Genomic DNA, 23,381 nt, shown 5'->3' on the forward strand with positions numbered 1-23,381 from the left:
ACAAAAAACATCCCTTTAACAAGGTCGACATCGTTACGTAAGCCATTCATAAAAATGTTCAGCCTTCCAGACTTGTACCTCCATCTTCGGGAAATATGCGATTTCTATTAAATTGAAGCAGCTGAAAATCGATTGAGTAATTTCTAGGATTTCCTACCCTTACTTAAAAATATGAAGGCAGCATTAAACCTTCACAATTTGAACACCTTCGTCTTACTGAGCTTGTCAACGGCTATGGAGTCCTTTAGCTAAGGTTATCAATGAAGGTGAGAGCGCAAGAATGATAGAAATTATGCCTAAATAGGTGTGGTCTTTACTATAAATAAACAACGAATAAAACTACCCACCCAAGCCGATGAATTTGGCAATAAGAGCAAAAAGAAAAAGAGTGTAAATAGACACGTGATTAATACCACAATGATAACGTTCCAAACACGTTAATCTATTAAGGAGAAGACTAAATTTTGATTTTATGCAGAATACGCGTTGCTGCGGGTTTTCCCAGCAACATTTGCGTTTCGCTCGACATTTGTTGCATTCGCAGTGCAACTACCCACTTCATCAACTACCTGCAATGACCTCCATGTAATCGACAAAGAACGAAACCAGTTTTCATTTTTCGCATTTATTTATCATGGCTTTAAGTCTACACGGTGAGTTCCAGCTGAAGAGATGCTATAGCACCGTTCAGAGTTAGCTCGTAGTTACGTTGTTAGAATTTAAAAGTAACTGAATCATGTAATCGCTTGATGGCTCGTCCGAAAGTGTTCATTTCCTAGTCGTGGCTTAGGCAGGTTCAGTGAGCGGGCATAGTCTCGATGAAAGAAGGTTCGTTCAGGCTCCTCCCGACTCTCTTCCTATTAGCACCGTTTCTGTACCGCAGTATAATTTGACGGTCCGCGCGAGTTGAGGTTGCGCCCAATTTATCAAAGGCCGGAAATAAAGGGATGCTGCGTCCTCTCCTGGAACTACCTCTGTATCGCAGTTGAATTTGACGCTCTTTGCGGGCCGGAGTGGCAACTTTGTGAGCAGGGCGTTCGGACAACGAACGGTCATTCAAACTTCGACCATTTCTTCCACCGCCTCTGTAACGCAATTGAATTTGACGCTTCGCGCGAACGGGAGCAGCGCTCGATTTAGGGTCCACGATAGTACCAGGCTGAACCGCGTTAGCATCCACCTGGACCGTTGGATTGAAGTAAGCCCAGGACCCTATGTTATTACCTGCAATGTCACGATAATAATTGGAAGGCTGGGCAGTGTAAGCGTAAACGTTGGACGGGGCGAACTGGCCATGAGAGAGCCACTGCACGGGGATAGTGGAGGGTACCGCGTAACCGTGGTAACCGCCGATAAACTGGGCCTGTGCGGCCACAGCAAACAGCAAAACGAGGGCTATCTGTAGGTGACAATTCAAATAAAAAAAAAAATATGGTACTGTGATTAAAGAAGGAGATGTTTGGATGGCTTACCTTAGACTTCATGGTGTAGCCAAATGTTGAGTGAAGCGCTGGCGAGCTTGAAGATGATACTGAAGAGAGCTGATTCTTCCGTCTCTTTTATACGGATTCACCTGACGAAAACAATTGCCATTTCTGTCAACAAAATCCCCAGCGATGCGCATTATTTTATTTATACGTTGTTGACCACACCCCGAAATCGGCAGATGATACACGAGAAACATGTATAGCCATTGGTGCTTCGTATTTACGAAGAAGTCAAACTGCTTTGTATTGCTATCCAGCGATCCTGAAGGCGTTGCTGGTCGAGCTTTTAGACTCCGTCGACTCTGAATCTGGCTCTGCAACATTCAGACAACTCGACTGTATTTTCAGATAATCATACGTAATTGTTTGTGTACTTCTCCGCTTCTGCGAATGAAGACGCTGTCGGCAGAGAATTTAGGCGTATTGTAATTGGCGATAGTATTTTTCTGATTGGGTTTTTTGCTTTTTATATTTATCTTTGTTTGCAACAGTTGCCAATGAAATAATTAAATTGCTTCGTTCTTTAAATGGCGTTGTTTCAACTTTAAAGATGTCCAGGTAGCCAAAAGGGTAGTGCGACACGATGGCAGTAGCAACCGCTTATGTAAATTTCATGCTACTAGATGTCCTTAATTGATTAAATAAAAAACAACAAAAAAGGAGAATACAGAAAAGACGCTTAGAGGTGAAAATGGTTGAAGAAGGTTAAAGAATACCTCTGGCTATATACTGTGATAACATTAAACCTGCTCCCGATTTTTTTTTTTTGGCTATAGATGATTGAAGAGATGAGCCCCACCCTGGCATTCGAGGAATCTTCAAACTACTGTGTAATTATATTAAAATTACTTCGAATTGCTATACATGTTTCATTCCAATTTAGTTTAGAGTAGCTGTCACTTACCATTGTCCGACAAGCTCAATTCTCGCTAATTTTCCTATCAAAGGAAAAACGCTTATAAGGCTAGTATAAAGGCAACGCTCTACGTTCACATGAACTGAGAACCGCACTCATGGCGAATGCGAACGATTTTAGCTAACAAAAAATCTGGTTGGAATTTGCTGGTTGCAAACTGTCGGAATGATTCACGAATTTTCTATGCATTGCTGCGGACGTCTAAAATCGTTTGCGACGAATATTGGAGGAGCACTTGATGGTGTACGCAAATCAATTGAACGATAATATCTATTAAGAAAACGACTCACAAGTAGGCTTCATGTATATTCACTAATGGTGGATGGTATTATTTAATTGATGAAATTAAATTTGGCTTTTGAAGCGCTGAGATCACGTATACCGTATCCTTTCGATTCTGGAAATCAGATGGACAGTTTGCGCTCGCTATTTATAACAAAGAGGCGGACGTTGGTCGAAATAAACACGTTTCGTGTAGGAATAGCAAGGTGTTTTTCCATTCATGATACCCCAAACAGGGAATAGAAAATTGGGCAATAACTCATTCGAAATTATTAGCACTATGTTAATGTTTGCTGTGACGGAGCCGTTGTCAAAAAACCCAATCCGTGGAGTTTTTTTTTGCGTACGTGACTGCAGCCTTACCAACTTGTTTTAAAACTTGTGTTTTCCCCATTTGAATCGGCACTTCAGGTGATTCACCTCCATTGTTTGTCTCAATTGTAAATAAGGCGTCGTCTGAACAGGTTTTTAGCTACTGGAAGCCTCTCGTTGTGTTTGTTTTAGATAAACGCTGGAAGGGGAATGCGAAACAGGTATTCGGAATTTGGGGGTTACGTTCAAGGTTAGTTCTCATACGGCGAGCTAAAGAGAAGCACGTGCCCGCTAAGCAAACGTAACGGACAAAATTCTTGGCGCCATACTTTTTCATGTGAAATTTCGAATAGTCATGCAATGGCCACATTAGGTAATTTTTTTCTGGAATGCTGCCTTTTACTGGCATTCTTTTAATATTCTGACTGTAAAGTGACGAAATTTCTTCAAAATTTCAATTTTACATCGAAGACAAGTTTCTAATCCAGGTAAACAGCTAAGAAATCATCGCAAACTACCTCAACAATTTGATTTAGAAAATTTACCAAATGCTATTTTTAAATTTATTTCCTTTTCCTCCCAAGGCTAACATGGCATTAAGAAACAAGGGCGGAAAGCGTCGTCAAGGTAATCTGAGTGAAACAGGTATTAGTTTTGCTAGTCATCCACAGAGAGTGCTCCAATTCTTTTGTTTATGTTGAACAAAAGTGGTTGTATTTTTTTTTATGTTGAGTGGCATGGGGTACAGTGAACAAGGTCAACCACAACTGATGACAAGAGTACAAATTTCTTTTTACAGGCCTTTAATTAATCCCAAAATGTCGTGTCCATAGTTGATTCATATTCGTCATATGGCTTTTCAGACAAGCATAACGTAGGTGTGCACAACGTAGGCCTGAACTCGCCATTTCTGTACCGCAGAATGTTTTTACGTTTCATTCGGACTGGGCCGGCTGTGAGGCTGGCCTTGACGGCGTCAACCTCACTTGCAACGGCTGCTACAAAGTTGGCAATAGGAGTAACAGGTAAGTCATCAGGAAGAGCATTTGTTCCACGAAAATTGGTGACGTAAGACGTGCGAACGATGTCATCACTTCCCGAGGCCCATGGTCCGAATGAGTTACCGACGCCATCAACAAAGACGGGGGCAGTTCCAGCGAGGATGGGATAGGCAAAATCCACCTGGCCCAGTTGGTCCTGCAGGACCCATCCTAGTGGGATGGCGACCGTTTGCAGTTGGTAGTTTTCATGGCTACCAAGAAACCGAGCATCAATGGTCGTTGCCAAAAGTAAGGCATAAACAATCTAAATAGCAAAATTGATCAATTCTCGAATTAATGCATGAAATGTAAATTTTTATTCGCTTACTTTACACATCATTGTGTTGTCTCTTGTATGGGGGTAAGAGCTGAAGGAGCTTAATACACGCTAGACGGAGAAGCTAAAGAAAATCTATTCGACTGATTCGTATAGGCTGCAGAGCATTTTTTAAAATACGCTTACCATAGACGAAGAAACAGGATGGCCATGAATGTTTGCTATTAGCATCGTGCCAACGTTGTGTAGACTTTTCTTGTTATTTTGTTAGCCACACCCACTAGGAAAAGAGATAGTGTTCTGTTGAATTGCTAAACGACCTTGCTTTCGAACGTAACAATACGTATTTCCGGGTGTAAATTTTAATTATACAGTCTGCTCGATGCTCTAGTGCGAGGCATTCTGCATTGTCCTAAGAACCAATGGGATTAGCAGCAGGAATTATTTTTGGTTTAACAGGCCATTGTGCACAAATTTAATCGTAATAGTAGAGAATGTGCCAAAAGAACCTGTTCAAAATGATTTCAACCTGAAATTCAATTGAATCTATCAAATCTGAAATTTTAAAGTTCAGCTCCTCAACGTTCCCATAGATCCCAATCCTTTCTAAAAACAAAAATACCATTGCAACGTTTTTGCTTTATGCTAGAAGGTGAACTGTCGCGAACTGAAGTAAAAGTTCTACCTATAGACGCTACCTTGTAATTTATAAAACTGGTTCAATCATTATCTTTTTTTCTTCGCCTTGGGTGAACGTGATTAACTAGTCTGGCGATAAACATTCTTTATTACCAAACGAACTATACCCCAAAATTTTTCTATAGATCAATACTCTTTTACTAAAGTGTGATTCACTTCAATATACACCAATAACATTTCGAAGTAAACAGCGAACAGGCTATTAATCTTCTTTTCCCTCTATAAGAATATGTTTAAGTATATTGTATGGCATTAACTACAGCGAAACCCACTAAAAAATATTTTGACGAACAGGTGCTGAAACATACAGAAAACGGATAGAAAATAGTGAAGCCGATCTTTCTTCAAAGGATTAACCTTCAGCCAGTTTTCTTTTACAAGCTGATTGAACCCAACGCACCCAGAGCAAAAAAGGACAAAATCAACTAGAGGTAAGGAATTGGAAAACTCTTGACAAAACGAGCGTTCGAGATAAATAGTTACCTTATTCTGCAAAACGAAAATCGTGGCTGTTGTATATTGGCTAACCGCCAATGCGTTGTATTTCAATCGACAGGGACTTTACATTATAGTTATATTTGCCTTGATAGGAACCTTGAGTAACTTGTTTGTTACACGATTAATATCAGGTGTGAGGATCGAACTCACGTCTCAATATAGAGACCAGAACTTAAGTCTGGCGCCTTAACCACTCGGCCAACCTGATTTGTTTAATTGGCAATGACCCGTGAAAGTATCTAAAAATTTAGAAACATGTCTAGTGATTCTCGGGTACTAAAAGGCTACGCATCCGAGTTTCACGAGACTGACGAAGTTTCACCCGAATTTGGATAGCGCCTCTCTTTTTTAAGTAAACGGACCACAAAAACGGTATGCCACCGTAATTCACTCGTATCTGAAAAGGGAGATGCTGTTGAAGATGTTTAAAGCTATTCATAACGAATGTCAGTTGTGTAACGTCTGGCCGTGGAAAAGACTTGTATCGTGCTAGATATATTAGAGGTTGAATATACGACGCAACCTTAAAACACATAACTGGCTAAATCTTGTTCGTGTTAAAGAGCGTGTGGGCTGCTAGGTTGGTCACAAGACTTGTGTCGTCACACAATCAACAACCATAACTTAATAGAAGCATTGCCATCCATGCCATTCAGTTTGGTGTGCTATTTGAGGTTTGACAGTTAACAGGCATTTTGTTTTTATCCATCTAAAAATTGTTTGCTGTTTCATGTAACCAAACGAAAGATTTGCTACGAAATCTGAACGCTACAATCCATTTTTTGGGTATTCATCTCATTAAGCTTATTGTGGTAACAAAATACTTAATAAGCAAGTCTGTCGATTTTTCGGAGACACATTGTTATCCACAACCCAATATCGTATTACTGCTATTGATGGACTCCCGAAGAAGCTCAAATTCCACTTCTGCCTTCTTCGCTGTCGTTATTGGTAAATATTATTACTTTGCTCTCAGCGTTCGCACGTAAAAATTTAAGAAAATCCTCGTCATTATTCGTTATGTAATTGTTCTTAATAGAACGACAAATTTTAGCTATTAGTAATTTACTAGCCAATCTAATCAGCTTCTATTGATCGGACTCCATTTTCTGTTCTAGTTATAATTGTGATACTTGTTATAACGGCGGGCCTTAAAAACTCTGCTCGTCCATGGCGCATCAGACGAGCTAACATGACATCATCCTCCCATCAACGAGGACGATCTTCACCAATCCTCGTTTCTTCAATTAAAAGCGCATCTATACGTAACAATAAGACAGCCATCATTTTACAGTCCCTCAACAAAACAAAACCTAAATGGTAATACGTTAAGTTTTGCTTTCACAACTTTAATCGCTTAATGGAATTGTTTGAAAGGAATCCCAATAATCCGAGGCCACATGCTGTTCAATGGCGCCCGATCACGTTGAAGACAAAAGAGATAAGCCAGCGCCCGCATTTGAACGACAGCGTTGCATCCACGTTATCAAGAAATGCAGGTTGATGCGAAACACCTTCAAATAGAGACTTCGTTTTTTGCGATTACTCATGCATTTGTTTTGAAGCCTTGGAATCAACTATCCAATTTCACAGCCCCGAGTGTGTCATAAAGACCTTTATCGCTTTCTCTTGCACTTTTTTAACACCCACGTTGCACGTAGCCGTTAATTCTGTCATATTGGATCATAGATTCTTGCAACTTTTGGGTTTTCAGTAAAACTCCATTCGAGCCTTTTTTTTGTTGACGAATACACGTTCCGTAAGGGACTTGGCTTTTTCCGAGCAGAAATGATGCCAGATATAGTTGGCAGTTTCGGAATGTGATCTGAGCTATATTTACCGTTGCTGTGGAAGGCTCTAAAAATAGATATCTTGTGTCAGGATACCTCCAATTGGTTAATTTATTTAATTATGGTTTAGTGACGTTTTCAATCTTTAAATGGGGGAAACCCATTCTGGTCATCCAAAAAGCATGTGTTCTTAGAAGTACCACGGATCACGCAAATGTTCTGTCCATTGTTATTCTGTTATCATCCCGTTGGTTATACCTCACCAGATTTTCAAGAGCTTATCTATAGATGGCGTGGATGACGCTTCTGTTATCTTTTTTTCGTCCCTGTGCTGCTGCTTGTAAGGTGAAACACTTGGATGGCGATAGAACACAGTTATTAACCTAACGTCACAACGTACTGAGGCGGTGGCTCGCTAACGGGGTTGGCAGCGTGACTGAAGTGCATCTCGTATCCACTCCTATTTTCTTATTCTTCGTGAACATCTCCAAGTGACTTAATGTGGAGACGTAGGAAAAAAATTTTCGAAACCAGTTAGAAACGTATGTGTTGTGGTGCTGATGCAATATAGTGCTGTTGGCTCTTTGAAAAGTGTCATCAGTCTCATACAAAAACTTGTTAGTTCTCTTTCCGGTGTTGCTTCAAGTTCGACAAATGGGGCCTACCGGGAAGATGATAATTGTGTTCTTCTTCGTTGCCTTAGGTACGGTGAAAATTCCTATGGAGATAAGAAAAATTTGTGAGTCGAAAAGTTACGTATGTGCTGTAGGTCTATACGGCATCTGATGTTGCGTTTTTTCCAACGCCGTTTAAGACGGAACGTGAATGTATGAGTCATGCGTTTATACTTTGGATGTAGGGCCAAATGCGTATTTAGAAAAGGAATGCACTAAGAACAGTAGAAAAAGTGTATTCGAAAAAAGGAATATACGTCAATAATGTATGTTGTCACGCTGAAGGCTTATCTTTGACGTAGCTGTTTAGACATAATGGTGCCACTCTTCACTATCTTGGTATTCAGCCAAATTGCTCTCCAATGATGCCCAAAGGCCAGATGCCCGCTGTACGACAAATGTAGTAGAATGACAACTCTTTAGTTCCCCTAACTAGGCTCCATCCCGCGACAAAAATTTCTAGTAGTTTAATGCTAAATCATTTGCTTGAATTTCATTCCCCGTGTTCTAGTGGTACTAGTGGTTGTCATTGCAAGCACTTTGTCGGGGCCGGCAGATCCAGGAAAATGGAATTCTACACAGCCAAACGGTACAGAAGATCTGTCTATGGGGGCCATTGGCCTCGCTCCGAATCGCGGTAGTACCGGAACCGGCGTCGACAAAACCGGAAAACTCAAGCCCAAATGGTATGTTTGGTTGATTCATTTGTGCATGACGATCAGAGATCTTCATTTAAAGAATTACCCGTTATTTCCCTTTTGTTTTACAGGGGGTGATCGGGCATTTCAGGAGTGTGGACATACTTGCCCAAGTTTCCAGAAATACAGCGTGTTCACTTATGCATGTGTGTGTTATTTACGTTTATTTTTCATGATCGTTCACTGAATTTCTGTTTTCATTTGAACTTGTTGATTCCAAAGACCCAAGTCATTAACCGGTTATACTTTCATCATTTCCCACTGTTAAATGTCATCACACAATTTTTCACTCAATACATCATTTGTAAATACTTGACAACGTTGGTGCACTCATTTGAATTTTAGAACGTCTGCATTTTCAGTCAGTTATTTTCTTTGAGCTCACGTTGGTGTCTGTTTAATTGTACAAATCGTAAATGTATCAAAGTAATGTTTCTCGATTATGAAGATGAAACCTTTCCCGAACAATCAATGGAAGAAATCGTACCAAAGAGAGGTAATAATCAATACAAAACCTAGTTCTACCTCGTGCTATCTCCAAAAATCCATTCTTTCTTTTTTACGGTGTGTTAGATGTGAATATTCCGCAGTTGACGTGCATGGGAAAAGTTAGTTTTGCGGAAGACTTATTCCATCCAGCTGGTTATGTTTGCAGCAGAGAATTTGACTCTGTGCTCAGTAATCGAGATCCCGCTCATTGCTTGCATGTTGATGAGAATGTGTGGCTCTTCAACAAGTGTTTCATTTTTGAAGAAGCCTTTTTTAATGATCATGTTTTACTTTTTACCCTCTTAAAGTAGGTAAACATCTACATGTTGTTTAACTGTTTTTCTAATTATTTATTTGCATCTAATATAGAACAACATATGGGAGGATTGAGTTCGCAGCGAAAGCAAATCAAGTTAACTCTGTGGGCACCCCTCCCCTAGTTATGAGACAAAACATCTTGAATTTCATGTCTTATTTGAGAGTATATGTGTACAGGTATCAAAATCATCGATGAAAAAAGCTTCAACAATATTTACCTTTTTATTCTTTCAAGGTTTCTATCTGAATTTGGAAAAGAAGATGAGCTTATTTTGCTATATGAGAAGCTGACAGATATGATCGAAGATGCATGTTTGTGGTTGACCTGTGTAAGTGACATGCCAAGTGTAGTCTTTAGCAGCGGATTGCTGAACAATAACTCACCAGTAGCTGTATTGTTTCACACCTATTTTGACATCAAATGGTCTTTTCTTGAAATATCCTACATGGCTTCAAATTTGAGGAAGTACAGTGAAAATTCAAGAAAATCTCGGGAAAACTTTTTGGTTATTTTGCAGCAGCTTGAAGAAAGCTTGTGTGGTGATCTGCTGTATCTGGCTATCCGCAAATTTCCGGAAGTAAATATATTTTATGCTAGACAAAGAGACCATTTTGAAGATGGCGTAACTATTTTGATTTTTTTTTTAGGTGCCCCCTAATGATTGGTCAGGTACAGCCCCTTTCAGTTGTACTTGCATCCGGGAGTTATGGTACATGCTACTGGTTATTCTGAAAAGTGAAAATTCCGTTTTCAGTGTTGTTCTGAAACAGTATACGAACTTATTGGAGACACAAGGGCAGGGATGTGTTCAAAGTTTTAGCGATACGAAAAGACTGAAAATTCCAAGCAAAGATCCATTGGCTATTTTGTGGCTGTTTGTCCACCTCTCTCGACTCAGTGGTTTCAGCCAGACTGGTAATTGGGATAGAAATTTCTCTAGGGTATGAAGTGTTAATTTTTGGTTTAAATAATTGTTTTAACAATCTGTTTTCATTATCAGATGGAACCTAATTACGATGTGATCAATAAGTTAGTTCAGTTGTATTTTACTGGTGCGGACGCAATGGTTACTGAAGATCGCTCAAAAGGACTCATGGGCTGCTTGTATTCCCTTTCGCACATCTGGGGTTCCAACCTGAACTTGTGCATTATTCTGTGGGAATACTTCAACAAAAAACTGGATGATAACTTCACTCACTCCTCTGCATTTGAGCAATTGCCTTAGTAATCAACAAAAAAGATATAATTGCGCTTTATTTTAATTTCTTCTATTGATTCTGAAGTTCTTCAAGTCTTTGCTGGTACGAAAATTTAACAGCAAATATTGAACCGTGGAAGAACCTTACTGCTCGACATAACAGTTATTTTATCTTCCTTCGATTGTTGGGTATGTATGAACTTTTCAATCAAATTGAATTGTTTGTATTGTATAATGTCACTTTACGAAGGTCATCACATGGAGCTACTGAATACAAAGAGCCAGGCTTCGCTAAAAGCAAGGCTTTATGTGAAACTTCAAGGCAAGAAAATCCAAGAATTGAGCCTTATGGGTCTGTATCACATGATCAGTGCTTGCCTAACGATTGTCCTCACCAGCGAATCTTCCGAAGACATGGTAAAAAAAAGAATTTCTAACAGTTTGAAATTGTAAATTAAATTCTCCGTCCTTGTTAAAGTGTTCAAAAATCCTGGAAATGTCAGCAAATCACAAACAGAAATTTATTTTCTTCGTGGCGGAAATGGTTGTACTCTTGATCTGTGTTAATCGGGGCCGTGATTGCAAAGAAGTGGCTGCTTCTATATCGTCGCAACTGGAGAAGGTATCGCATTCTCTTAAAGACGGTGATCTCAAAGTTCGCGAAGAGCAGCGCAAATTCGGAACAGCTTTCATTGAAAATTTTCAAGAAGTCGTTTTCCAGAGCAAGAATTTTTCGCTCGGGCAGAAAACACTAATTGGTATCTGAAAATTCCTTTTCCAATTAAAATTTAATGATGGTTCTCATAGTTTAAATTTTTATGTAGATAAACCCCTCAGGAGCTATTTAAAAAACTGTGGCAGCTGTGACCGAACCGCCGTACTCGACTCACTTTCTAACTTGTTAAGGAAGCTCCGTAACACACCAGATACTTGTCAGCATTCAGTAATTACATTACAGTTGGAATGTAATAATGATTCCATCTTTATTTTACATTAGCCGAAGAAGTGTACGCAGCGGTAGTGACTCATATTTATCCTTTAATGAAAGAAAGATTCACATCTATTGAGCATCTGTCTTTCTTTGTCGAGCTCACAACTACCTCACTGGAGACCAGTAAACCCGAATTCCAAAACATTTTCACATTTCTATGCCTGGATGAAAAAGTTAGCCCGAGGTATTTCTATTCAAACTTTCGATATAATTATCGGATTAATGCTCGAGTGTTTGATTTGCACAAATTACAGATTGAGTTTGAAATACTTGTCGCAGTTGTTGGAAACCAGGCAGTTTCTGGTCAATCTTTCATTTTCTTTGAGTAATTACCAAACAATACTCATACAGAGTTGGTTCCGGTAATGCTGAAATGTTTACTTGGCGACTCTAATTTTTTCTTATTTCATCAAATTTTATTCTGTTCAAAAGGGTTTCATTTCTTCTTCCCCCTGTTGAAGATTTGAAGGACGACTTGGATCGTCTGAATAGTATCGTAAAACGACTCCCACGTATGGCTGAACTAGCCATCCAATCGAAAATTCAGCCCAATAGCAACGAGATGATTATCGATTTTTTGCTAATGATGTCAGCAAACCACCAAAATATTCAGGTGAAAATTACCTGTTGTCTCTTGTAAAAATGGCCGAAAAATTCAGTTGATTCTTTTAAACGGCAGAATTACAGCGAGCGGGCCTCTGTACGAGATTCATACCTGCAATATATCGGACCACTGGATAAATATCTCACTAATGTCTTTGTTGGAGGTCTGTGGGATGCAGTTGATCAGATCGCGCACATCGTGCGCCTAGGTGGGCAAATGTACTTCCAATGTGGCAATATCATCTACACAAAGGTGACTCGCACTTTGAAATTTCTCGTTTGTTTCGTATTTAAAATGAATCGCCTATTAACCGTACAGGGCAAAGTTGATTGTTTACTGGCTCAGCTGAACAACGTCCTTATAATTCCTATCAGTTTTTCTGATGTAAACAAGGAGCTCCCCGCTGCGGCTATTTCCCCGCTACAACAGTACCTTCCGTCGGTAAGCCAACTCTTTAATCAATTTGAATATCTAACTCGAGAAACTTTCTTCAAGCGCGTCTTATTCATTCGATTGTTGGTTTAATTTTTAAGTATATTTTTGGGCTATTCCGACTAAACCCGTCTCGTGATCCGTACGTGATGCGGTGCCTCAGCACAGTCTTCCAGACTTATATGACGCGGTTTCCGCTGAATCATTCCCATCCTTTCACGGTAATATTTCGAAATGCAAAAAAAAAAAAGCTTTGAAAAATTCCGACAATAATCCACATATTTCTCTTTATGGTCTTTGTAAACCCCACGAACCATTTCATTAAATAGCGATGCTGGATTGGCCTAGAAAGTGACCCCATTTCCAACACGCTAGTGCCAATCGTGAAGACTTGGTTTCTGCAGACCATTGCAAGCAATGTTCTGCCTCAGAAAGCAGCAAGGACGTCACCTTATTTACAGCCGGTAATAATTTAGCAGGAAAAAAAAATCAAAATTCCCCTTTACATATGTTTAAAATCTCTGTTTAATAGACTCTGCATTGGTTAAAATTTTTGATAACCAACAAAGACTGGAAACTAGAAATTCTTAAGGCAATTTTACTGCCGATCTTCGAACTCTCATTGATCCTGGATGAGATCGTTGGAAAGAAAAATGTCACGGATTTCTTGCAGTTTGCGGTTTCCACGCCCAACGCTGAACAAATGTAAAGAGAACAATAACAGAATCAATTGGAATCACTAAAGTAACTGTTGATTGTTTCAAATTATAGGGCGGTGATGGAGCAAGCATTGAACGAGCTCATCGAGCGCCATTTGGCATTCAATTCCAGCAAACTTTTTAAACTAATGGAGGTCATTTCCTTCCTGAACGCAGATCTGGTAAGGCGAACACTTCCCAAACTCAGAGAGCAAGTGGCCGTCACAGAATTGAAACGCGGAATAGGCACGGATTCGGTTCTTAGGTAGGCATTCTATACAGATCATTTTCTTCATCGTAACTAATAGATTGCGATCAATTTCTCTGACAGGCAACTTCTTGGAACTCTTGAACTCTCCCTGAGTTAGTCACGACATATTGAATTGGTCGATGCTGCTTTCAACAACAGGTATTTTAGCCTAGTTCTATTTGTACGGATCATTCGGCCCAGGGGCTGTATGATTACGAGGCGATCGATCTATGTAAATCGTAACGGGAAATACAAATTATTTTGCACGAAACAAAATAATTTGTGGTGGTAAGAAAGATACTTCCCAGGTTATTGGAACACCTGGTTCTTTACAAATTCGTAAGATAGCACCAAACCTATTCATGCGATAAGTTTGGTCCTATTTTGACGTTACGATGTAGGGCAAAATTATAAAAGTAAAACAAGGTCCACGTATTGAAACGTGGATGATTTAGAATTTGCGGTTTAGTCATGGCTTATACGAGCGAGTCGAAGCGATAAAGATATGATGGGGCGTAACGTTATCCACCATTTCCATCGACGTTTGTGGTTCGCCTTTTTAATATGTCTTTAAACAAAATATTACCCGTTCCAGAGAGAGTTTTACGTATTGCTGGATGAATCGACATATATTTTTTATTCAATTTTTTTTTTCTGTTTCGAACAAGGGTTTAACACCATCTTTTCTTCGCCGGCTAACAATGTAGAAAAAAGGAAAACATGGTCGTAGCTTCACACTCGAATGACTCCACCCAGAAATAGCCCACTTCTTTTGTCCGCATTGCAAAATCTCCGTTTATACAATTATAATCTTTTCATTGCGAATCAAAAGTTCAAATCTCTTTCAAACTCGTCTGAAAGCAAAAGGTGGCGGAGGACATGTATTGAAAAGTTTTGTCAAAATTGCGGGTCGTCTAGTCCATGGAACAACTTTTTAATCTAGAATAATTAATCTTTATTACCTTTTTTTCCATCTTTTACTGCCGCATTTAGCGCGGTATTACTCGTTTAAGAACCGGTTGCATGCTAGCTAATTGGGCGGGTTGGGAACATCACATAATTAATTTGGCAAGTCACGACGTACCCAAGACATGCTAGTCTAAAAAAAACGCTAGAAGAGGTTTTTCGTACATTTCGCTGTCTCGCCGTCGGTAGAAAGAAGTGTGTATGAAAAACCGCGTCAATGGTACATTTCAAAGTGCTAAAGTTCCACACTGTATACTTTAAGCCACATGTAGAATGGTTCGAGACCACACCCGAATATTTACCGCGGGACAGCCGTCCGACGTAAATTTTTTTTATGCATTCCTCGAGGGCACTGCCGTTCGTCTGCCTAGCCGCTCTTTGGCATGCAGATCCAGTTTAGACAAATATTCAACTACCTCTGAGAAGATAACGAGAGAAAAAAAACACGACTGAAAATTTACGAGCGAAATTATTTTTTTGAATGTAAAAACAAATAATATCTTTCAGTTTGGTCATGTCTAGCTCACCATTTTTGTTTGTGGCTGCTCCTTTTTTTTGTTGCTCTTTTTGGGCCTCGCTATGCAAATTAGTGCATACCGTGCCGTTATTCCGCCGAAAATCTACAACTACCGCTATATATATAAGAATCTTTCTTTTCGTAAAGGTTAAGGTGAAAGTATCCATCCTCGAGCTAGTGAGTATTCTTCAACCTGTCTTGGTCGGTTTGAATAATTAACATCCCCATTTCTAAGCGAATCGAATCACGTGAGGCGATATAAAAAAACGAACGGCCGCCAGATTTTTCAACAAACATTGATTCTGTGCGGTATATATACAGGCGAATGGATAGAAAGCTGAAATACGAAAGAAAATCACCACCTGTAGTTTTTATACTATGATTATATTATTCCGCTCTCAAGGTATATTTTCTTTAGAAAGTTTTCTTCCGTAGCTTTTTCAAGTGTCCCGCCAAGCCCCGAAAGAGATGGAACGGTGCGCAGATCATTCTGTTCAACCATTATATCAAAAGATATGCAAAACTAGCTCACGGTTTGGATAACAGCAGATTTCGATGTATCTTGATATGTTGTTCGATAGATACGCATGTGATTTAAAGCAAACTGCGGGACATAAATAACTGAACAACATTCTAGGTGACTGGTTGTCGTCGTGACCATTTGAGTGTCACAATTGCTTACTGGTTTACGAAAACGGACTGAAAGGTTCTCACCCAGTAGGGTACTTGGCAAAACAAACCAAAGAGAGTCACAAATTTCTTTTACATGTTTGTTTACCCCCTTTTTTTTCGAAAAATTTTCTCACGAGTTTCTTGTATACTTATTTTCTATTGTCTCGTCGCCTTGCTTAATTAATTCTAGCACAGATGTTCTAGACTTTTTTTTGCTAGAGGGTATTTTTTAAGGAAAAAATATTGAGGAACACACAAAAAATATGAGTCGTGGTGTAAGAAGCACGCTTCAGCAGCTTATATCGAACGGCATCAGAAGCATGTTTGCGGCTGGTCTATAACGGGTACTCTTTTTTCTCTCTCTCTTTCAGTTCATTCCCGGCAGTGAAGGCATTCGCATCTAGTTTATACTCGTCCCGGCCGTAAAACAAAATACCTGCAAGTGTTGTGAAGTGACCCAGAAGAGAGAAGGAAAAGCTGTAAATTATTATTGTTTCGATCAAGGAACTGTTTGATTTGTTTTCCATCAATGACACATCTTAACGAAAACATGTCTTGAAGATAATAATGGCACCGAGTGGGACGTGTCCATTCATAACTGTTGGTAAATAGACCAAAGAAGTGTCCAGTTTTATTTCCGTTCAGAACGGGAGTTCACGGTGCAAACGAAAGGATTTGTTTCTCGAATTAGTTTGGCCTGTAGAAAAATGGCCATCAACGTGCCAGGTTTATTGTCGGTTGTCATTTTTTATTTCCTCATTCTGGTTGTGGGCATTTGGGCCGGATGGAAGAACCGTGGCAAAGGATCACAAGGCGGAACGGAACAAATCATGTTAGCCGGAAGGGATATGGGAACGTTTGTCGGTGTTCTTACCATGACAGGTAGGCCAAATGTTTAAAATGGATTGACTTATTTTACAACTTAAATTATTGTTTTCTCTTTAGCTACTTGGGTAGGAGGAGGTTATGTTATTGGATCCACCGAGGGAGCTTTCACTAGCGGTGTTGTATGGTGCCAAGCTCCATTCGGATACGGCATCAGCTTGATTGTCGGTATGTAGACGTTGATCTCACCTGTTGATTCTTAATTTGCATTTGTTTTTTGAATCAGCTGGACTTTTTTTCGCCAATCCGATGCGCAGCGCCAATTACCACACGATGCTGGATCCGTTCCAAGAAAAGTACGGAGCTAAAATTGGGGGCATCCTCTTTCTCCCGGCTCTTTGCGGAGAGATCCTCTGGTCTTCGGCCATCCTGTCGGCTCTCGGCTCAACTCTATCCGTCATTCTCGGTCTGGACAACACCATCGCTGTGGTAGTCAGCGCAGCGGTAGCCATGCTCTACACCTTGTTTGGGGGTCTCCACAGCGTCGCCTACACTGATGTGGTTCAGCTCTTTTGCATCGCCATCGGACTTGTAAGGCTATTAAACTCGTAGTTTCTTTTCATTCATTGTGAAATCGTGTGTAGAAATGGTAATAAAATCATTGCCAATTTTTTTTTTACAGACAATTTGCGTGCCATTCGCCTGGAATCATAAAGCGGTAGACACAAAGGCTTTAACAATTCCAGGAACCTGGGAAGGAGTGATAGAGATTTACAATGTTGGTGTTTATATTGAAAATTACCTTTTGATCGTCATAGGAGGCATTCCCTGGCAGGTTGTTAAACGTTTCATCCATTTTTAAAAAACAATACTTTAAGCGATTTCGTGTTTTTAACTTTCTGAATTTATCCTACAGGTTTATTTTCAGCGTGTCCTTGCGTGTAGAACACCAAAACAGGCTCAGACGATTTCATATTTGGCTGGATTTGGAGCTATCCTGCTAGCGGCTCCACCCATATGCCTGGGAGTCATAGCCCGAGTTACAGGTGGATGCTATTGGCTTGTAATTGAAGCTGTCCAACAATTGGCGATTTATTATATAGTATGGGTAGTGTCTAGCTGTGAAGAGAGCGTCAGGGGAGAAATTCCTTGTAATGAATGGGGATAATAATAGTGCAAGCGGAAAATAGTAGGTTGACTCTGCTGGATATGTAGTAGATAAAACATAACTCCCATTTGAAAATGGTTCTGAAGTAGAATTTCAAAAAAAAAGCAATGAGAGCCATTTTATGACCTGATCTGCTACCATCTGCTCACCTGAAGCCTCTTTTGCATTTTTAATTTAATAGAGTCTCATAATTTTAGCAGAGCTTTCTAATTTTTTTCGTTGAAGATTGGAATGATGCAACACATGGAACTCTTAATGTCACAGTCGAAGAACACGGAAGAATGATTTTACCTCTAATGTTGCAATTCTTAACACCCCCGGTGAGCAACTAATTAATTTTTACCGTATCATATTTCATTATTTATGCGTTTGTTTTATTTTGGGACTATACTAGTGGGTTTCCTTCATCGGTCTTGGAGCAGTCTCGGCAGCAGTCATGTCGTCAGCCGACTCGTCCATTCTTTCATCTAGTTCCATGTTTGCCAGAAATATTTATCAAGCCATTTTCTTCACGGATGTATGTAGAACAAAGAAGTCATGCAGCGTAACATAAATACTTAAATCTTGCAAACATATCGTTGCAGGCATCGGAACGGCACGTTCTTCGAGTGATGTGGGTCGCCATTGTTGTTGTATCCGCCCTGGCATCTTTGATGGCCTTAACCGTCAATTCTATTTATGGTTTATTGTAATTAACCATTCCATCTCTGATTCGTATGACGATATGGAAATATTTACGCCAGCATTGTTAAATCTTTCCAAACAGCGTGCTGAGTTCTGACTTGGTCTACGTGTTGCTGTTTCCTCAGTTATTGCTGGTCCTCTACTGGAACGAACATTGCAATTCGTATGGCTGCCTAGCCAGTGTTTCCTCAGGATTTCTGTTTCGGTTTCTAGGTAACATCTTAATAGAACGTCCTACTTTCATACTTCATTAATTACTCAGGTTGTGTTCTTTGTAATATTTCAAGGAGGAGAACCGCTAATAGGATTACCAGCCATTTTGGCTTATCCTTTCTACGATCCAAAACTTGGCCAACTCTTCCCATTCCGAACGATGAGCATGATCATATCTCTCTTGTCGCACGTCATCGTTTCGATTATCGCTCGTTGGATCTTTGTGAATAATTTTTTACCCGCTGAATGGGATTTACTCCGCTGTTTCAATCAACACATAATACCGGCCTCCGTTCCGGCGTTAGCGATCCGGCCAACCATTCCTGTATCCACGATTTCGCAATCCAGTGACCTGCGTAAAAAAAGTCATGAAGATTCCGTAAACGGCCCATGTTCAAGTTTAGACATGGGCCGGTTGTACATACCCCGGCCGAAACTCAGGCGAAATTCAGGTCATGGAATTTATCGAAGGGAGATCGTACCTGGTTCTTCACAGGGAGAACTACGGAACCACTAATGTTTCTACCAAATCGCTTTAACGCGTCGTTTATTATTAAAAAATACATCGCCCTATGGATGACAGACAACTGGCTTAACTTTCTAATTGGGTGCGCATTAAATTACCTGACAGGGATTTTATCGGTCGAAAAAGGATGCAGCCATGGGATGCCCTAGTTTCACGGTTGATTGACGATGAAGTAGTTAAATATGGTGAATACTTGGATTGAAATGAAAAAGAACTGACGACTTCAACACAGACTGGCGATTTTCAATCCAATATTCTAAAAGGAATAAAAATTTGAAACGCTGCCTAGAAAACAAATCTGCAAGATGACAGTGTTACTTCTATAAGAACTAAACTAAGAACATTTTCAGTTTCCCGATAGAGATCCGGTTTAGAGAGAAGACGTACCAGGAACCAGCGTTCAAATGTGATTATCAAAGATTAGGCCTTATCGAATTCAAAGTCAAAATTTTAATTCCAATTTTTTTGTGAAAAAGTACGGCTGAAAAGTAAGCCCTTTTTTAATTAAACGTCAAAAACACAAGGCCGGCCATATTTTGTCGGGCTTAAAATTTGTAACTGCAAAAAATGACACTCATTGGAATTGGCTGAAAATCACAGGATATAGTCAAAATTTAATGCTGATTACTGTGAAATTGTTCTTTTTTTTCACTAGGTCAATCGTTTTTTGAATACCCACTATTTCTACTGTATAGCGCTATAGCGTACTGGCGCGCTAGCATTGTGTCGAATATTCGGTGTCTTTAAAAAACGATTGATTTGACGCAAAAACAAACCACTTTATCGAAATCAGCGTTTAATTTTGCTTGTTCTGTGTGATTTTTATCGGATTCTAAGAGTTCTTATTTTTTGCGGATTTTGACAAAAGTGGGAAGGCTATAGCCTTCTCACTTTTTCATTTTTGGCCAAAATTTAGATTTCATTTTAAATACATGATTCCGATTCAAAATTGAACGAGAATCACAAAAATGAAGTTTATTTTTACGTTGGCCTTATAGCTTTTTAAATAAAAGGAAAAAACGGGTGATAAGTGCTGGCGCGCCAGAAGCGCGTTAATTCCATTTATTATGAAAACGGCCGGTTTGACGAAAAAACAAATACTTTTTCTGGCATCAGCGTCTTATTTTAGGTTAAGTTACATCAAATTTAATGTTAAAATTACAAAACTGAATTTCTTTTTTTAGATATAGCTATAATAGTACATGATTTTGATTCGAAATTAAACGAAAATCATAAATTTGTCGATTGTTTTTCAACAGAGCTAATAGTTATTGAATAAATTGTAAAAAACAACAAACCCAAATATGTGCGCCACCAGCATTTTGCTTCCGTTTATTTAAAAAACAGTTGGTTTGACGAGAAAACAAACCACTTTATCGAAATCAGCGTTTAATTTTGAATGTTTTGTGTGATTTTCATGGAATCCTAAGAGATTTCGTTTTTTGCGGATTTTGACAAAAGTGGGAAGGCTATATAGCCTTCTCACTTTTTCATTTTTGGCCAAATTTCAAATTTGGCTAAAAATACATGATTTAAATCCAGAATTAAATGCTGATCACGGAAATCTACTTTATTTTTCCATTGGCCTTTTAGTTTTTAAATTAAACGTCAAAAACACAAGGACGGCCATATTTTGTCGGGCTTAAAATTTGTAACTGCAAAAAATGACACTCATTGGAATTGGCTGAAAATCACAGGATATAATCAAAATTTAATGCTGATTACGGGAAAATTTATATTTTTTTTCATTAAGTCAATCGTTTTTTAAATACCGACTATTTCTACAGTATAGCGCTAGCGCTATAGCGTACTGGCGCGCTTGCATTGTGTCGTATATTCGGTGTCTTTAAAAAATGATTGGCTTAATGTAAAAAATAACAATTTTCTCGGCATCAGCATTCAATTTTGAGTATGTCTTGTGATATTTAACCAATTCCGATGAATGTCGGTTTTTGCGGCAAAATTTTTTAAGCCCGACTAAAAATAAGCCCGACTTTTCTTATTTTTTCGTTTTTACGTTTAAACGGCTAACTTGACAAGAAAACGAATGGCGGTTTCTGAATCAGCGTTGAATTTTGAATCTATTATGTGATTTTCATGGAATTCCAAGAGATGTTATTTTTGGCCAATTTTGCCAAAAGTGGGAAGGCTATAGCCTTACCACTTTTTCATTTTTGGCCAAATTTCAAATTTTGCTTAGAATACATGATTTCAATGCAGAATTCAATGCTGATCATCGGGAAGGCTATAGCCTTACTTTTTCATTTTTGCCAAATTTCAAATTTTCTTAGAATACATGATTTCAATGAATTCAATGCTGATCATCGAAATCAAGTTTATTTTTCAATCGGAGTGATAGTTTACGAAATAAACGGAAAAAATTACCTTTCGTAGCGTAATTGATAGCGCTGATTCGCATTAGAGCGCCAGTACGCAATAGCGCTATCACGACAATGAACACGAAAACCATTCATAGATGGCGCTGGGTTAAGCAGTCTAATGTGTCTAAAAACCTAGAAAAATGTCTGCAATTGTAAATCTACGTGTTTTTCGCAATTTCCAGCAGTTTGTGTCATTCAGACCGATTTCGAATTATCCCACTTCGTTGAATAAAAACGCAGAAGTCCAAAATGTTGAAGGTAGCGTTAAACCGTTCAAACTAACGTTCAATAACATTGAAGGGCTTAGAACACGGATGGCATGTGAGGATTTGCCGGTTATATTTCATTTTTCTTTCATTAATTAGATGATGATTTTCGAGCATTGGAACTGCGTCCCAACAAATCAAATAATATGAGAGGAAACCGTCGAAAAACAGCCTACAAGAAAACACCAGTTCATCCCCCACGCAGCAACAAAATGCCTGTTGACCAAGATTGGCCTTCTGTGTGGCCTGTTGCACGAGTATTTCATCCTGCCAGTGTTCCATTGCCCTTGCATCAAGGCTGGGTAGAGCCTGGGATTACACCTCCTGGAAAATTTGCCAATGCAGAATTGATGAAGATCCCCAACTTTCTTCACTTGACACCACCTGCCATCGAAAGGCAGTGTGCTGCATTGAAAAGTAAAAATTGTATTGATAAATATGGTTATTGGACAAAATTTCAACAGCCTGTTGTATATTCACAGAATTCTGCACGGAGTGGCCTAAGGAATTGGATACTGATGAGAAGATTGACCATCATTTTCCTATACAAATCACAACAAGCGATTATCTCCATTCCTCCCCAACAATCAGGGATGCCCGAGCAAGAATTGTCACACTACAAGTATTATTTGAAAAGACACCTTTGTTATCATTTTTCTTTCATTTAAAAACATAAAATATCTCACGTTGTAGGTGAAACTTAGCACATTGCATCTCAACAGCCATGCTAAGGATAAACTACTTCGACTAGTCAAAGAACGTTACGATCCCATAACCGACATCTTAACTATAGTGTCAGAAAGATGTCCTCTAAGAAAGCAGAACCTGGATTATGCGATGTATCTGCTGAACGTCCTCGTCAGCGAGTCTTGGGTACGTAATAATGGCCGAACAAACTATGATTCCTTGTTTGCCCACTGGGCAGTAATCGACACTTCCTTTCTGTCCACCACTATGTGATTGTTGTTGAGTAGAAAACAGAGCCGTGGGAGAACGAGAAATCGGAAGCAGACATGGAAAAATACGTGTGGGAAGGAAGTCAGTCACAGCGTACATTACAGCAGCTGTTAGAACGAATGCCGGACAAAGCTCCCGTCCTGCCCGAAGACATCGAACAGTACTCAACTAACGTTACGCGGTTCCATAATGAAGGTCTGCTTCAATTTAATCAATAATAAATTAACACTAAACTATTTTTTTTCCTTTAAAAATAGGTGAAACCACTGAAAATGTAAACACATACAAGGAATCTGTTAAAAAGCTATTGGGTTTGAATGCCTGATCCCTTTGAGTAGTGCTAACCATCGAGTCGAAATAAAAGTGTTTTTCACTCAAATTGAATGAAATCAAAACCGTTGGATGTCTGTTTTAATCGTCGACACAACCAAGAATATTTTTTTTTTTAGTTTTCTTCACAGCGACAGCAGAGAGAGGAACACAAATCAGAAGACAACCCCTCAATAAAAACGAAATAATAATAGAATAATAAAACAGAGAGAAAAAAAGGTT

At 39.2% G+C, this 23,381-nt stretch overlaps 5 protein-coding genes, 1 long non-coding RNA gene and 1 other non-coding gene across 7 annotated transcripts; 4 read left to right on the forward strand and 3 right to left on the reverse strand.

Annotated features, from left to right (window-relative positions):
• Positions 1-609: 609 nt before the first annotated feature.
• Positions 610-1,662, reverse strand: LOC130691671 (uncharacterized). The gene is made up of 2 exons (XM_057514660.2): positions 1,473-1,662; positions 610-1,399 (listed from the first exon to the last, which is right to left on the reverse strand). The coding sequence occupies exons 1-2, from the start codon at positions 1,482-1,484 to the stop codon at positions 797-799; spliced, it is 615 nt and encodes a 204-aa protein (XP_057370643.1). The 5' UTR covers positions 1,485-1,662; the 3' UTR covers positions 610-796.
• A 2,098-nt stretch (positions 1,663-3,760) lies between these two features.
• On the reverse strand, positions 3,761-4,467 carry LOC132087931 (uncharacterized). Its single transcript, XM_059495048.1, has 2 exons — positions 4,366-4,467; positions 3,761-4,302 (listed from the first exon to the last, which is right to left on the reverse strand). The coding sequence occupies exons 1-2, from the start codon at positions 4,375-4,377 to the stop codon at positions 3,805-3,807; spliced, it is 510 nt and encodes a 169-aa protein (XP_059351031.1). The 5' UTR covers positions 4,378-4,467; the 3' UTR covers positions 3,761-3,804.
• Positions 4,468-5,636: 1,169 nt separating this feature from the next.
• Trnal-uaa (transfer RNA leucine (anticodon UAA)) lies at positions 5,637-5,719 on the reverse strand. The gene has a single exon. It is a non-coding gene; the product is annotated as a tRNA-Leu (tRNA).
• Positions 5,720-6,275: 556 nt separating this feature from the next.
• LOC130691312 (uncharacterized) lies at positions 6,276-7,290 on the forward strand. Its single transcript, XR_009001189.2, has 4 exons — positions 6,276-6,297; positions 6,348-6,462; positions 6,630-6,831; positions 6,889-7,290. It is a non-coding gene; the product is annotated as an uncharacterized LOC130691312 (long non-coding RNA).
• A 370-nt stretch (positions 7,291-7,660) lies between these two features.
• LOC130691545 (protein MMS22-like) lies at positions 7,661-16,418 on the forward strand. The gene is made up of 23 exons (XM_057514493.2): positions 7,661-8,004; positions 8,487-8,661; positions 8,745-9,169; positions 9,247-9,469; positions 9,532-9,657; positions 9,716-10,058; positions 10,129-10,422; positions 10,482-10,705; positions 10,765-10,868; positions 10,930-11,096; positions 11,158-11,437; positions 11,504-11,611; positions 11,677-11,854; positions 11,925-12,032; positions 12,103-12,283; positions 12,350-12,526; positions 12,593-12,715; positions 12,808-12,927; positions 13,036-13,170; positions 13,239-13,411; positions 13,478-13,669; positions 13,736-13,813; positions 16,181-16,418. The coding sequence occupies exons 3-22, from the start codon at positions 9,103-9,105 to the stop codon at positions 13,770-13,772; spliced, it is 3,360 nt and encodes a 1,119-aa protein (XP_057370476.1). The 5' UTR covers positions 7,661-8,004; positions 8,487-8,661; positions 8,745-9,102; the 3' UTR covers positions 13,773-13,813; positions 16,181-16,418.
• Positions 16,419-16,476: 58 nt separating this feature from the next.
• Positions 16,477-19,261, forward strand: LOC130691547 (high-affinity choline transporter 1-like). Its single transcript, XM_057514495.2, has 10 exons — positions 16,477-16,691; positions 16,755-16,862; positions 16,921-17,225; positions 17,317-17,469; positions 17,551-17,680; positions 18,028-18,122; positions 18,197-18,319; positions 18,387-18,490; positions 18,569-18,699; positions 18,774-19,261. The coding sequence occupies exons 1-10, from the start codon at positions 16,517-16,519 to the stop codon at positions 19,214-19,216; spliced, it is 1,767 nt and encodes a 588-aa protein (XP_057370478.1). The 5' UTR covers positions 16,477-16,516; the 3' UTR covers positions 19,217-19,261.
• A 2,446-nt stretch (positions 19,262-21,707) lies between these two features.
• Positions 21,708-23,208, forward strand: LOC130691551 (small ribosomal subunit protein mS35-like). Its single transcript, XM_057514501.2, has 6 exons — positions 21,708-21,864; positions 21,972-22,289; positions 22,355-22,494; positions 22,566-22,745; positions 22,847-23,024; positions 23,087-23,208. Exons 1-6 carry the CDS (start codon positions 21,747-21,749, stop codon positions 23,152-23,154), a joined length of 1,002 nt encoding a protein of 333 aa, XP_057370484.1. The 5' UTR covers positions 21,708-21,746; the 3' UTR covers positions 23,155-23,208.
• The last annotated feature ends 173 nt before the right edge of the window (positions 23,209-23,381 follow it).

Source organism: Daphnia carinata, chromosome 1 (genome assembly GCF_022539665.2).
Source record: "Daphnia carinata strain CSIRO-1 chromosome 1, CSIRO_AGI_Dcar_HiC_V3, whole genome shotgun sequence".
In the NCBI taxonomy this organism is placed as follows: domain Eukaryota; kingdom Metazoa; phylum Arthropoda; class Branchiopoda; order Diplostraca; family Daphniidae; genus Daphnia; species Daphnia carinata.